Source organism: Anguilla anguilla, chromosome 16 (genome assembly GCF_013347855.1).
Source record: "Anguilla anguilla isolate fAngAng1 chromosome 16, fAngAng1.pri, whole genome shotgun sequence".
Classification (NCBI taxonomy): domain Eukaryota; kingdom Metazoa; phylum Chordata; class Actinopteri; order Anguilliformes; family Anguillidae; genus Anguilla; species Anguilla anguilla.
In genome coordinates, this window is record NC_049216.1 from 9,775,304 (window position 1) to 9,790,303 (window position 15,000).

Genomic DNA, 15,000 nt, shown 5'->3' on the forward strand with positions numbered 1-15,000 from the left:
TGTTTTCTCATCTCTTAGCCTCGCTAAGCTAACTGACCTTTCTGTATATCTGCAGCAATGGGACACTACACGGCCGGACGCTGCTGTTTCCACTTTTTTAAAGGAAGAATTGCCAGAGCCAACATTGTGACCATCACGAAAATTCACCATGGCTGTCCTCATCCAGGATATGTGTAAGTCTCTTTGTGGAACTGTGAGTACGGTGTCTGTAATTTCTGAGGTATTTGAGTAGTATTTACGAAATTCCTTACCTGCCTCTCAACCCTCCACCTGCAGTGTTCAGACCGTCAAAGGAAGATTATTCTGCATGGACGCAAGCTTTGAAATGTAGACAGCTCTGGAAGACTGAGGTTTCCAGCAGAGGGCGCCTCAGTGTCATCGGGGTTATAGCCAAAAGTCTTCTCATCTGTTCGTGAAGTTTGTTTTATACGCTTGAGAGCATAGCGAATCCTCTTTGCTTATTCATGAATTGAATTGAATTTGTAACAATTTATAACAATAGGTGTGAAACGAAAAAGGAAAGAGTCAGCCTTATGTGGAAATGTAAACTGTGAAGGTATATTAAGACATAAATTCCATATTTCATATTTGTTTGGCATTGATCATATCAGCTCAGGACGGCACAAACGGCACGGCAAATTATGGGGAACTGACACTCTGTCAGTGTATGTTGGGGGTGGGCGGGGGGGTCTGCTTTATGTGTTAGGCTTATGCAGTGGCTCCAGTGTCTGCTGAACTGCTTCATTATCACATGCACTGCTGTACATCTAAGAAATAAAATGCATTTACATAAACAGACTCAAGCATGAAGTTAATAAAGGTAAAGTACAAAAGTTGAAATCCATTCTGAGCAACAGGAACTCACCCGATAGAGGTGTATGTGTCTGAGTGTGTGCTTCACTGTCCGTTCATGCGTAAATGTAAGTCTTGTATCTCACAAACATCCTTCTAGGTCTTAGGTATTCAGGAACCATGTGCTTAGACTTTGTTTGTTACCCCACCATACCACTCCCCCCACCCCTAAAAATAACCAATCAAGGGAGCTGTGCCATTGGCCAAGCCTTTCCATGTTTAATATGAATAATGTACAGTTAAGCAGAGAGAACGTGATAAATGAATACAGCAAAATAGATTATGAGTTGAAAACCGCATACATATTAAAAAAAGACAAAAATAGAGAGTAAATTATAGTCATATCCACCATTAAAAAGGATGGTTTTGTCTGGAAAGGTTCTGAGGAAGAAGGAATCCACACGAGGATGTCAGTGGCTCACGGATCCCTCACACTCTGGACCTGGGACACCTGTTACTATGGCAACCAGGTGGCCAGGTTCAGGGAGACGGTGCTGAGCTGAGACAATGTCTGCTTAGTGTGTTGCCATGGTTCCCCTCTGTGCTTCACACGTCTACAGTACAGTACAGTACAGCAGGGGCCCGGGAAACACCACCTGCACTGCCAGGAAGTCGTGTTACAGGCATGTGTGTGTGCCTGTATATGTGTGTATGTGTGCACGTGTCTGTATATGTCTGTGCATATTTGTGAGCGTGTCTGTATTTGAGTGTGCATACGTTTGAATGTGTGTCTGCATGTGTGTGTGTCTATGTGCATGTGTGTGTGCGAGAGTGCGTGTGTATCTGTGTGTGTGTGTGTGTGTGTGTGTGTTATAAGTTATGGGTAAGAGTATACCGGGAGTCCACTATCTCACAGGGATCTTTAGTTCCATTACATTTAAAAAAAGAAAACTAAAACATACATATATATATATATATATACACACAAACAGAGAGGTTAGCTGTCCCCATTCACTGACTCTGTGTCCCACTGTCCAAAATCTGCACATCTGTTTATTACTGTTATACTCACCATTATAACTATTATAACTATGTTCAATATCATCCTGCTCTGCACAACACCAGGTCAATTATTATCCTCTCGTCGAGCCATCCCGGGCTGCAAACACGTTAATGAACGCCTGAAACGTAATCATTAATTCACTAATGCTGAACTAACCTTTGTAGCCGCTCTGAAAGACAGACCAGGCAGTTAGCGTGATCTCGGTTTGCATAGACATACACGCGCGGGCGCACGGCGTTCCCCTGCGACGCTCGCTTTCACGCACGGCAAATTTGTAAAAAATAAAAATAAAAAAAATAAAAAAAACAAATATAAATAAACGGACTTCTTGAAAACGCAATCTTGCGAGACAGACTTGAGAAATTCAGACAGAACGGCGGGAACGAAGACTCCTCCGTGCCACCGCACGGAAATTTCCACACCTGCCGGTTTCCCTTTAACAAACGTTCAGCGCCACCTCTGCTCCGCCCGCTAGGCCCAAACTCCCACCTTCTGTTCACCTTCACGCTCTTCACCCTGAGACACAGGTGAACATGTGTGTGTGTGAGAGAGTAAGAGAAAGACAGAGAGATTGTGTGTGTGTGTGTGTGCGTGTGTGTGTGTGCGTGTGTATGTGTGAGTGAGAAAGACAGAGAGATTGTGTGTGTGTGTGTGTGCGTGTGTATGTTTGTGAGTGAGAGAGAAAGAGAAAGACAGAGAGATTGTGTGTGTGTGTGTGTGTGCGTATGTGTGTGAGTGAGAGAGAAAGAGAAAGACAGAGAGATTGTGTGTGTGTGTGTGTGTGTGTGTGTGCGTATGTGTGTGAGTAAGAGAGAAAGAGAAAGATTGTGTGTGTGTGTGTGTGTATGCCTGTGAGTGAGACAGAGAAAGACAGAGAGATTGTGTGTGTGTGTGTGTGTGCGTATGTGTGTTAGTGAGAGAGAAAGAGAAAGACAGAGAGATTGTGTGTGTGTGTGTGTGCCTGTGAGTGAGACAGAGAAAGACAGAGAGATTGTGTGTGTGTGTGTATGCCTGTGAGTGAGACAGAGAAAGACAGAGAGATTGTGTGTGTGTGTGTGTGTGCGTATGTGTGTTAGTGAGAGAGAAAGAGAAAGACAGAGAGATTGTGTGTGTGTGTGTATGCCTGTGAGTGAGACAGAGAAAGACAGAGAGATTGTGTGTGTGTGTGTATGCCTGTGAGTGAGACAGAGAAAGACAGAGAGATTGTGTGTGTATGTGTGTGTGCGTATGTGTGTGAGTAAGAGAGAAAGAGAAAGATTGTGTGTGTGTGTGTGTGTGTGTGTATGCCTGTGAGTGAGACAGAGAAAGACAGAGAGATTGTGTGTGTGTGTATGCCTGTGAGTGAGACAGAGAAAGACAGAGAGATTGTGCGTGTGTGTGTATGCCTGTGAGTGAGACAGAGAAAGACAGAGAGATTGTGTGTGTATGTGTGTGTGTGCTCTAACAGTCCTCTCTGTATGTATCTAAAAGATAGAGCAGCATCTCAATATCAATATCGCCCTTGTTTACAGCATCTCAATATCATTACATTAACTTCACACACAGAAGAGAAAACAGTCCCTTTTTGTCAAACACACTGTGTGTGTGTGTGTGTGTGTGCTTGTTCATGTGTGTGTGTGTGTGTGTGCATTTGTGTGTGTGCACGTGTGTAGTGCAAGGAGATCAGCACAAGGGCTCAAAAGATTTTCCCTTTCTTCTTGTTCTTTTCCATGGTCCTGGCAGGAGAGGAAGAGAGAGAGAGAGAGAGTCCATTAGATATGTGCGCATGATGGGCAGGAGTGCTTATATCTAACAACAAAATCTTGTTTGTATGAAAACTTTTAATGTGATAATGTTAATGAAACATTAGTTAATACTGTTAATACCTTGTTAATTAGCATATATATGAAATATGCAAATACAGGCTGAGCATATACCTTGCACTACAGAGTGAGGTAACAAAAAAGAGCAAAAAACTCATTAACCCTCCCTCAATTCACAAGTTACAGACCACACCATCAAATGAATGGCAGCTGTATGTTAAAGTTTTTCTCGATCGCTTACACACTATAACTGGACCTATTAACTAAACATCCCAAACCATGATGCCATCTACCAAAAGACACACCAATTTCCCAAAACTATAAACACTACTCCCCTGTTTTCACACATGATTCAGATGTGTTGAACTTGTGAACTGTGAAAAACTCTACACACAAATCCCTTAATATATCAGTGGCTGCACCATGTGCTCATTTAGAAAGCACTGGCATTCAATATCATTAACTCAAGTCATCACAGCTCAAACACAATTAACACACAATTCCCGAGGTGGAAACACTAAGAGTCAAAATAGTTCAGACACCAATCAGAACCTCAGGATAGATAGATAAAAGGCCCATGGGCCAGTTCACTTGTTTTGGAACAATGGATCCACAAAGACCTGAAGGTAGAGGAAGAGGACACAGGAGAGGAGGAGGAGGAGGAGGAGGAAGAAGAGGAAGGGCAAGGGCAAGGAGACAAATAGTTTCTGGAACAGGTTGAGGACGAAACAGGCCTATTGTGTTCCTTTTGAAAGGAACTCCGATAGAGTCAAAGACCAGCACTTGGAATATGTGCAAGTATGGTTTTTCATACTGTATCAAGTATTTGAATACAGTTATGTATTACAGTAGTATATACTGTAGTACAGGCTATATGATCGCCTACTTTTGTGTACTATAGCAATATGTTTCAGAGTAGTCATTACTTTACTGAGTTTCATCTCTTTTTTAGAGAATTTTTGATATTGATGCCAGAGACACTCCTCACGAACTCATATATCACGTATACCGACTAGACCAGAGGGAGCCAGCACAACCAGAGCAGCCATGCTACGTTGTCATTTGGGACTATGTCAGTTTCCACGGGGCTGCTCTAGTTCATGACTGATTCACAAACAACCCAAGATTCAGCAACATCTTTCTACCTGCATATTCTCCCTTCCTAAACCCCATAGAGGATTTTTTTTCGGCATGGCGGTGGAAGGTCTATGACCGAGACCCCTACATCCGTGTTCACCTCCTCCAGGCCATGGAGGAGGCTTGTTTAGATATTACAGTTGAGGCTTGCCAGGGGTGGATAAGGCATGCAAGGGGTTTTTTCCCCCTGTTGCCTGGCTGGGGCTAATATTGCCAGGAGGACGGGAATGACCCCCAGTGCAGAAGGGAACAGGCGTGCAGTGAAACCTCTCGATCGAGGCGTCCCGGTTAAACTGTCGAAAAGCGGGCCGCCGCTTCCCGAGGCGAAACCACCACGGTATTGGCGGAAACCGAGGCGGAGGGCGAGGTCGAGAATGCTGTCGAGGTAGCCGCCCGTGTCTCGCCAGCGGGGCGGACAAACAGAGCACAGGACCTCTCTGTGCAGCGAGAAGGCCTGAGCAAGCTAACTCTGCGCGGGTGAGCCCTTCGGATCTGGCCGGGGCTTCGGGGCGAATTTCGACATGGCCGTCGAGACGATCGGTAATTCGGACAGGGGGCCGACTGAGCGTTGGAAGGACAGGCTCAGCCAAATCTGCATGTTTGCCGGCCAGGATCTGGCATTCCTGGCGTCAGGAACGTTTACTGGGGGGGGAGGCTGCGCGGCGGCCCGAGAAGCTGGCATGGCGGCGCCAGCGGCGATAACAGGAGGGCTCTGTCGGAGAGCGGGCAGTACTGACTGGAAGAGGCTGCTGGGGGGCAGGCAGTACTGACTGGAAGAGGCTGCTGGGGGGCAGGCAGTACTGACTGGAAGAGGCTGCTGGGGGGCAGGCAGTACTGACTGGAAGAGGCTGCTGGGGGGCGGGCAGTACTGACTGGAAGAGGCTGCTGGGGGGCGGGCAGTACTGACTGGAAGAGGCTGCTGGGAGCGGGCAGTACTGACTGGAAGAGGCTGCTGGGGGGCGGGCAGTACTGACTGGAAGAGGCTGCTGGGGGGCGGGCAGTACTGACTGGAAGAGGCTGCTGGGGGGCGGGCAGTACTGACTGGAAGAGGCTGCTGGGGGGCGGGCAGTACTGACTGGAAGAGGCTGCTGGGGGGCGGGCAGTACTGACTGGAAGAGGCTGCTGGGGGGCGGGCAGTACTGACTGGAAGAGGCTGCTGGGGGGCGGGCAGTACTGACTGGAAGAGGCTGCTGGGGGGCGGGCAGTACTGACTGGAAGAGGCTGCTGGGGGGCGGGCAGTACTGACTGGAAGAGGCTGCTGGGGGGCGGGCAGTACTGACTGGAAGAGGCTGCTGGGGGGCGGGCAGTACTGACTGGAAGAGGCTGCTGGGGGGCGGGCAGTACTGACTGGAAGAGGCTGCTGGGGGGCGGGCAGTACTGACTGGAAGAGGCTGCTGGGGGGCGGGCAGTACTGACTGGAAGAGGCTGCTGGGGGGCGGGCAGTACTGACTGGAAGAGGCTGCTGGGGGGCGGGCAGTACTGACTGGAAGAGGCTGCTGGGGGGCGGGCAGTACTGACTGGAAGAGGCTGCTGGGAGCGGGCAGTACTGACTGGAAGAGGCTGCTGGGGGGCAGGCAGTACTGACTGGAAGAGGCTGCTGGGGGGCGGGCAGTACTGACTGGAAGAGGCTGCTGGGGGGCGGGCAGTATGTCAGGGCGGGAAACGGGCATCGCGGTGCCAGCAGGCTCTTTTATGGCGGGGATGAACGCGGCATTGATTAAAGGGTTTTACTCATGGGCATGTTGCTCACGGACCGAACTGAAAAACATTTAACAATATTTAGGTGTGTGTGTGTGTGTATGTGTACGTGTGTGTGTGTGTGCGTGCGTGCGTGTGTGTGTGTGTGTGCACGTGTGTGTGTGTGTATGTGTGTGTGTGTATGTGTACGTGTGTGTGTGTGTGTGCGTGCGTGCGTGTGTGCGTGCGTGTGTGTGTGCGTGTGTGTGCACGTGTCTCACTTTGAGGCTTCCAGTTTCTGTTGCTCTAGTATGCGCTGCTGTGCCTCCCAGTTGGATCTCTCCTCCTCAAACAGCTTCCTCTTCTCCTCCAGCTCCTTGTACTGCGCCTCCAGAGTCTTCTTCATCTGCTCATGACGCCTCTCCAACTGAGGAAGAGGAGAAACTGTCACTCACATGCTCTCACTCACACATTCACACACCCACAAGCACATACGCATGCGCACATGCAAACATGCACACTCACAAACATGCACACACACACACACACACACAAACACACACGCACACACACCTCTGCTTCAGAATCCTTCAGTTTTTGCTTCTTCTCCTTGACCTTCATCTCAAACACCTGCTCCATCTCCGTCTCCATCTTCTTCATCTTCATCACATGTTCCCGCCTCTCCTCCTCCATCTGCGCCAGCGGGCTCCTGTGGGCGGGACAGAGAAGGACCGTTTGAAACCCAACACACGATATTCATGTGACACTTACACATTTCATACAAAACACGGTCGGTCACAACACGCAGTCAATATGAACTACAGTCACGTTCAAAATAAGAGACAGTGTTTTGCTTGGTTTATGAATGAACATGTTCGCTCCAGGCTATCTCCTGGGCCCTGGTATGTGTGTGTCCGGCACGCGATTGGTTGGCTCGTACTTGGTCAGCTGACCCCTGGCCTTGGTTATGTCCACTCCGTTGCAAGTGACCGCGGCCAGCTTCCTGCTGCGGTAGTTTTCGTAGTGAACATTGTTAGTCATGTCCTTCAGGTCCTGCATGTGGGTCCTGAGGAGGAGAGAGAGATAGAGTGAGAGGGAAGGAGAGAGAGAGAGACGACAGACGACAGCTCTATACAATTAACTAGAGTCAACCAAATTATAGAAAAACATAAAGAAAATGACATCACCTATTGAGACACACAAACAAAAACAAAGGAAAGGACAGTGCTATCGGGCCCTAAAAAGAGAGTACACTGTGGCAGATAACCTGACCACAGTGAAAGAAACAAAAACGTAAAAGTGGGATTGGCTGTTGGGCTGTCACCTGATCAGCATGTTCCTCAAGATGGTGAAGTCACAGTGTTCTCCATTCTCCACTGAAACAGGAAGAGGGAGATGGAGCACGTTAGGGAGGGGCTCTCCGTAATGTGGGAGGGGCACACAGAACACTGACACACAGGTCACATGGGATTCTGGAAAAGGACCCATATGACATCATCCGGGGGGGGGGGGGGGGGGGGGGGGTTCGATGGGGGGGTTGTTGTGTCCTGGACGCACTGTCGTCCGCCACAGCGTGCCAACTCCACCGGGGTGTGTCCGTCTCTGTGTGTCAGATACTCCTACCTGCAGACAGGTGTGTGTCTGTGCCCAGGTGTCTACGAGGAGGGCCCAGGGAGAGAGAGCTCCTTCCTGGCCCCTCTCACTTCTCCTCCTAACTGACTACTGCAGCTCAGAATGGTGGCAACAAGCGGTGGAGAAGGAAAGGGAGCATAGGGAGGGTAGGGCCATGGGGTCAAAGGTCGCCAGGTGGCTGGTGGAGTCTGCGACACAACGGGATGGCGGCTACAAATACGCTGGATAATGTGAGTGGGTGTGTGTGTGTGTGTGTGTGTGTGCGTATACCTAAGTGGGTGTATGTGTCAGTAGGCCTGTGTGTGTGTGTTTGAGTGCATGTGTGTGTGCATGTGTGTGACAGAAAAGAGCACGCCTGGCTTTAACAGTGTCATCGCCTCTAGCCACTCCTACATCCTACGGTGATGACACTGTCTTAGCTCGGCTCTGTAGTCATGGAAACTGTGGAACAGATGTCATCTGCTTCGGTGCGCAAGCCTGGATAATAATACGCTCAGCGAGACGCGAATCAGCGTGAAATATGCCTGAAGTGCTCAGCCCCCAATGACTCACTGCGGCGCTACAGTGCCCCCACCTGTACTCACAGTGTAACTGCAGGCCAAAGCTGTGAGCCAGCACAACTGGAACCATAATACAGACTCCATGTAACCAACCTCACACAGAGGGGTGTGAGTGTGTCTGCATGTGTGTGTGTATACATGTGTGTGTGTGAGTGTGTGTGTGTGTGCGTGTGTGTTTGTGTGTGTGTGTGTGCATGCAGTGAGAATATTAGTGTATATGCACTCATGGAGTTGTGTGCAGAAGCACTACTGTGTTTAGGGCAGGTTTGTAGTGAAACCTGGCAGTATGGAGCATGCAGTACTAGAAGAGATGACACAGGTTGAAAATCAGGGCAGGACAGGACCTGAAAAATGACCTATAATGTGCATGTATATCCGTGTCTGAAGCACCTTCTCTTCAGACCTTTGACCTTTGACCTACCGTCATGGCAAAGAAATGTGAAAAGCGGGAAGAAAAACTGAGGGAGGGGGAAGAAAAGCAAGAATTTTTTTGTTACCAAAAATGCCCTCTGTACCATCGGTCATGAGGTGAAAAAAAATAAAACGAAAACAAGAGAAAAAGGAATGTAAAAGATTGACAAACTTATGTTCAATCATCAGAACAACAATTAAAAAATAAAAAGCAGTCCTTCAAAGTAAAGTGGGAAAAAAGGCTGGAGAGAGGGTGCCGGAAACATCAAAGAACTACAATACCCATAATGCACCCTGTACCCCTTTTCCAGAATCCCTCTGTCACAAACTCTATGTGGTGGTGGGGCTATGCAGAGTACAATCACTACAACTCATTCACAGACGTTAAAGCTCCACCCAGCCCTATTACATTCCCCCTCCCTTCCTATAACCCCTCCAGCTCACACTCAAGCTCCGCCTACCTTCTGCCACACCCCAGGGGTACTGACGACCTCTGACCTTCCGCCCGTTCACCTCAATCACCACGTTGCTGCCGACCACCGCCAGGGGCATTTTCTCCTGTTGGGGGAGGGGGGGGGTTGTGTTCACCCTCGTCACACAATGACATCAGCACTGTGTTTGTGTGTGTGTGAGTGTGTGTGTGTGAGTGTGTGCGTGTGTGTGTGAGTGTGCGTGTGTGAGTGTGAGTGCGTGCACGCATGCGTCAGTGCGTGTGCTTTACCTTGATTTTGCGGATCAGCTTGTTGTCCTCATCGTCCTCCACATCAGGAAACTCATAGATCTTAATCTGGTGCTCCTGGATCTCCTTCATTATCTGAGAGGAAGAGAGATACACTGGCAATACATTTAAAAAAAACAAACACAAACACACACACACACATTCAGTCACACACACACTCTCTCACACATGCACTAGCTCAAACACACACACACACTCACCTGTTTTTTGAAGAGCTGGCACTCCTCGGGGGTGAGGGTGTCGGCCTTGGCGATGAGGGGGATGACGTTGACCTTGTCGTGCAGACGCTTCATGAACTCGATGTCCAGCGGCTTCAGCCTGGAAGTACGTTCACATTCATTCAAATTAATTACCCACAATTCCCCACAACTGCACTACAGCATTCGCGTGTGTGTATGTGATGCACACGTGCATGCGTATGTACATACCATTTAATCTTCTCGGGCACGTGTCCTTGACCTGAGTGCACTGGCACATTTGTGTACATGCATACATGTAGCCAACAGGCATATACAGAATTACTGGCACCCTTAGTAATAAAAGATAAGCAAAAAAGGCTATGACATACACACACTCACACACACACACACACGCACTCTCTCTCTCACACACAGATGCAATCTAATTAAGGTATATTTCCATTCTTACTTTACTTTTTTAAGTACACCTAAGTCTTTAGGGACTAAGTGGACATCCATGACTTCCGGTTTCATGGGGGTATATTTTCAGGTGACATCCAGGCCAAACTCTCTTAATCCTCCATCAACATGGAGAAGATACACAAATGAAATGAGGCCTGCACACAACTCCAAACACACGTTGAGATTTACCCACAACTGCTCAGCACTGTGAATGCAATTTTTACTTCCCCCCAGGCCTAAGCGAAACATAAGTGAAGTATCTGGCAAGTCATCTAATAAAAGCACATATGGGCCACAGCTTCTGTAATACCTTCGATTCAGGAGAGCGCATGCACACACCTCTCCTCCTCGGTTACCACTGTTACCGCATGCTGCTGTCTGCAAGTCAGGCTCACACAGAAACGAGTGGGTGGAAGGCGGCTGAAAAGGTGGACCTGCGAGCATGTGGTTGACCAGCAGGTGTCGCCGGCGCGCGGTGAGACGCTATCATCCCAGCCATCGTGCTATCAACTCCTCCCTCGCTAGGTGATGCTAGTGTGAACCGTTGACCGCGGGGCCTACTCACAGACTATTACACTGCCTTAACAAGACGAAGCACACAGCAAACCCCTGACTGTTTGCGGGCTCTGAGCACTTCTGGGGTTGACTGTGCAATCAACAGCAGAGAGCAGAGTAACAATCAAACCCAGCAGTGCCTGTGGCTCTCCAGGACCAGGGCTGCTGACCCCTGGGTCAAAACAACAACAGGTGCCTCACAGGAAGTGCTCAAGAGCTTTAACGTTTTCCACATTTGCCAAAAATGCCTTTAAACAAAAGCACTAAGTGGTTCTGCATACAAATTCTGTTTGAGGAAGGTCAGGCTGCTTGACTTGAAACAATGACGCGGTCTCTGTTTTATTTTTATTTTTTGCTCACAGTGGTAATTGATTGAGTGGTAATTGAACAAACATGACATGAAAAACCTCCAAAGGATTGTGGGTAAATATGCCCTGCAGCAGCTTGCCTGTGAGTGATTGGCTGGGTGAAAAGTGAGGCTTCTGCTTTGTTTGGCTAAATCAGTTAATGAGAGCTAATGGTGAGATCTGATCACATTCCCCATAGAGCACCAAGCTCACTCTCATACCAATTATATAACCCGCCGGCAGTATGAATCACACACACATGCATGCATGTACACACACACACACTACTCTACCCAGCTCCCAGCTTATATAACACTCAGTAATGACACCAATTCTCACACAAAGACAGCTCTATGGTAATGTCTAACCTTGAAAATGTGTGTATGTACTTGCACACATTTGCATGAGTATATGTGTGCACATCTGCGTATGTGTTTGTAAGTGTACATGAATCTTACGTGTGTGTTTGTTTATGCGCATCTCTGCGTGATGGAGACATGCTAGCGAACGTGAAAATGAATTTTCTAGGCTGTAGTACTCACCCGTGGCCAGAGGGGGCGATGAAGTACAGGCAGCAGTGCACCCTGTTATCGGGCATCAGCCTACGGTTCACCCTGGACTCTGCATTCAGGAAGTCCTCACACTTACTGTCAATGAAGTTAATGACAGGCTGCCAGCTATGGAGAGAGAGAGAGAGAGTTGGGGGGGAGAGAGAGAGAGAGAAAGAGAGAGAGAGAGAGAGATGCAGACAGAGTAATAAAAGAATTTAGCCTTATTTTAACATTCATTTATATCTTCTGAGTGATAAATGGAGCTATTGTTGAAACATTACAAATGCAGAAGAAATCAAACATATGCATTCATGTAGGAGCCTAAATGCAGTTTGTTGATAAATGATCTGACTAATTAGCACAATATAATTTAAGTTCAACCTAAGGCTTCACTGAATGGAAACCTACATTTCTTAGTCAAAAAACCTGCTCTGCACGGATTAATGGAATTTTGGAATACGGAACCTTTTAACGGATGTCTCGGTGGTTTGGGAATTGAGCTGTAGTAAAAAAAAAAAAAGGAGGACGAAAAAACTGTAAGTCGTAGGCCTATCTTTGCATTTCTTTTCCGCGGATTGCTGATTAAAGCTAGCCTACAAGGACAGCAGTGCGGTGTGTGGTGAAGCTGTCTGAGCAACAAACTATTCGGCCGAATAAAAAAGTGGAACGCATTTTACGTGTAAAGCTCGTTCTAGCTACAGTGCTTTGTGACATTTTTACAAATTAAGTGCGGAAACTTTCGCTCTCCATGGATAAACCAGTGAAAAACGGATAATAAAAATGACTGAGAAGGCTGTAGAAGAACACAGGTCTAGACGAATCCAGGCACGCAGTTCCAAACTAGGCCAGCTAACTAACATGGTGAAGCACATTGAGCAATTAATGGAAGACGATGCAAATGTCGTTAGAAATAAATTGCGTGTTGACTTTAGTGATTTGCAAAAATAATTTTCCGAAATAAATCGTGCTTTGCAAGGATTTATGGCTGAGGATGAATTTTTGGAGGATCAGAAGAATTGGTTTGATCCTAAAAATAATTCAATGGATGATTTCTTCTGGAAATGTGAGGCATGGATGAAAGAGGCCATGAAACGCACCGAACAGGCTAAAGTGTGTGGTGAAGAAGTAATGCCCGCAGATAGTAGGTCCACACTAATATCAAAATCCGTCATTAAATGCCAAAGTAGACCTGGATCACAATGTAGAAGCATGGTGTCAACAACATCTTCCTCAGTCAGAATAAAGGAAGAAATGGAGCGTGCATCATTAAAGGCAAAGGCTGCAGTTTTAAAGGAGAAGTTGGCCATAGAAAAAGAAGAAGCAGATTGGTATGCACAGAAAAGATGCAGAGAGGTACAGCTTGAGGCCGAACAAAAAAGAAGAGAAGCTGAAATAAAGGCTAAAAAAGAAATGCATGCAATGCAGACTGCTCTTGCTGAGTCAGATGCAAAAATGGAAGTTTTGCAAAAGTATGAATACACTCGAGTGGACATGAGCATTGAAGTTAAGGGTGAATTTGTGGCACCTCTCCTCAAACAGGATGGCGAAACAAGAGTAGAAGCCGCCTTTCAACCACGACCGATACACCAAAGAGGCTCACCCACTCACCCAATTCAACTACCATCACAGCACGCCTCACCTACACCCAATGAACTCAATGTTCAACCAGAAATGCCTCAAAGAACCTTGCCTGTGTCGAGCATGGAATTCAATGACGTGTCTGTTCGTGATAGTCCATGCAAGGCCATTACTCAGCACGCCAATGTCACCGCATCTTGTTGCGAACAATGGGAAATGAATCTGTCGTGACCACTTGCATGGTGACCGGACTGGAAATCAGTAGCCTGGATGGCAACCAGTTTATTGAACTTCCAGAGGTGTTCTCACAGAATACCATCCCTGTAACCAAAGGTAATATCCCCTGTCAAGAGGATGTTAATGGTTGACCAGTCTTTGCACAGCTACATCACTTTGCGGACGCGAGTGAAGACGCCTATGGAACAACAAGCTACCTACTGCTGCGCAATGAAATCGGGGAAGCTCAGTCCACCCTGATGATGGCAAAGGTAAGGGTCGCACCCTTGAAGACTCCAACCATACCAAGAATGGAACTGACTGTGGCCACGGTTGCAATCAAAATGGACAAGCTTCTGAAGAAAGAGCTTGAACTGGAACTTAATGACTCAGTCTTTTGGACGGATAGCACGACTGTGCTAAAATACTTGAGAAGTGAAAGCACAAGATTCAAGACTTTCGTTGCCAATAGAACTTCAACAATCCTGGAGCACTCTCAGACTTCACAGTGGGGGGCGACGTAGCGACGTTCGAACCCCGCCCTGGATGTGTCGAAGTGTCCCTGAGCAAGACACCTAACCCCTAACTGCTCTGGTGAATGAGAGGCATCAATTGTAAAGCGCTTTGGATAAAAGCGCTATATAAATGCAGTCCATTTACCATTTACCAGGTACGTCAATACCACTCTGAATCCCGCTGATCATGTCTCGAGAGGACAGACTGTCGAAGCATTCTGGAAAAATGAAAGCTGGCTTTCAGGACCAGGTTTCTTGCTCCGCCCACAAGACCTGTGGCCCAAGAATCCAGATCCTGGAATGCTGGACATCGATGACCCAGAGGTCAAAAAGGTTGCTCAAGTATATGTCATACAGGCACAAGAGCCCAAAGATCCAACGGATCAGTTGATGAATCACTACTCATCCTGGATGAGGCTGTCGCCTGGTTTCTGAAATTAAACGATTTGCTCAGGGAACTGAAACTAAGCACATTAAACAGAGAAAGCAAAGACGAGACAAAACAGGAAACAGAAAACAAAATGAACCAATTCAAGAAAGCTTTCAAAGGAACATACCTAACCTGTGAATATCTGACCAAAGCAGAAACAGAAATCGTGAAATACTGTCAAAAACAAAGATTCGAAGAAGACTTGGCAATGCTAAAGGAGCATCAAAGGGTGAAGAAAACTAGCTCACTCCATAAGTTGAGTCATTTCCAGTTAGTAAAATCCAGGTAGAGAGTGGAGCCACACGGTTTTTTGACCTCTCTCTCTCTTTCCCTCTCTCATTTTGATAATTCTCT

The 15,000-nt window shown here is 47.4% G+C and overlaps 1 protein-coding gene and 1 long non-coding RNA gene across 3 annotated transcripts in view; one reads left to right on the plus strand and one right to left on the minus strand.

The window, feature by feature from the left end:
* The window catches only part of LOC118214888, a 1,495-nt gene extending 697 nt beyond the window's left edge, over window positions 1-798 (plus strand). The window contains exons 2-3 of the long non-coding RNA XR_004762707.1: window positions 56-173; window positions 277-798. This is a non-coding gene — a long non-coding RNA (uncharacterized LOC118214888). The remainder of the gene's footprint in view (window positions 1-55; window positions 174-276) is intronic.
* A 2,381-nt stretch (window positions 799-3,179) lies between these two features.
* The window catches only part of LOC118214886 (septin-7-like), a 24,277-nt gene continuing 12,456 nt past the window's right edge, over window positions 3,180-15,000 (minus strand). For both annotated transcript variants that reach the window (XM_035395173.1, XM_035395172.1), the window contains exons 5-13: window positions 11,899-12,033; window positions 10,014-10,131; window positions 9,796-9,888; window positions 9,536-9,632; window positions 7,796-7,847; window positions 7,412-7,537; window positions 7,045-7,180; window positions 6,753-6,898; window positions 3,180-3,570 (exon numbers count right to left, since the gene is read on the minus strand). In XM_035395173.1, coding sequence (XP_035251064.1) covers window positions 3,531-3,570; window positions 6,753-6,898; window positions 7,045-7,180; window positions 7,412-7,537; window positions 7,796-7,847; window positions 9,536-9,632; window positions 9,796-9,888; window positions 10,014-10,131; window positions 11,899-12,033 — 943 coding nt within the window. In that variant the 3' untranslated portion in view covers window positions 3,180-3,530. The remainder of the gene's footprint in view (window positions 3,571-6,752; window positions 6,899-7,044; window positions 7,181-7,411; window positions 7,538-7,795; window positions 7,848-9,535; window positions 9,633-9,795; window positions 9,889-10,013; window positions 10,132-11,898; window positions 12,034-15,000) is intronic.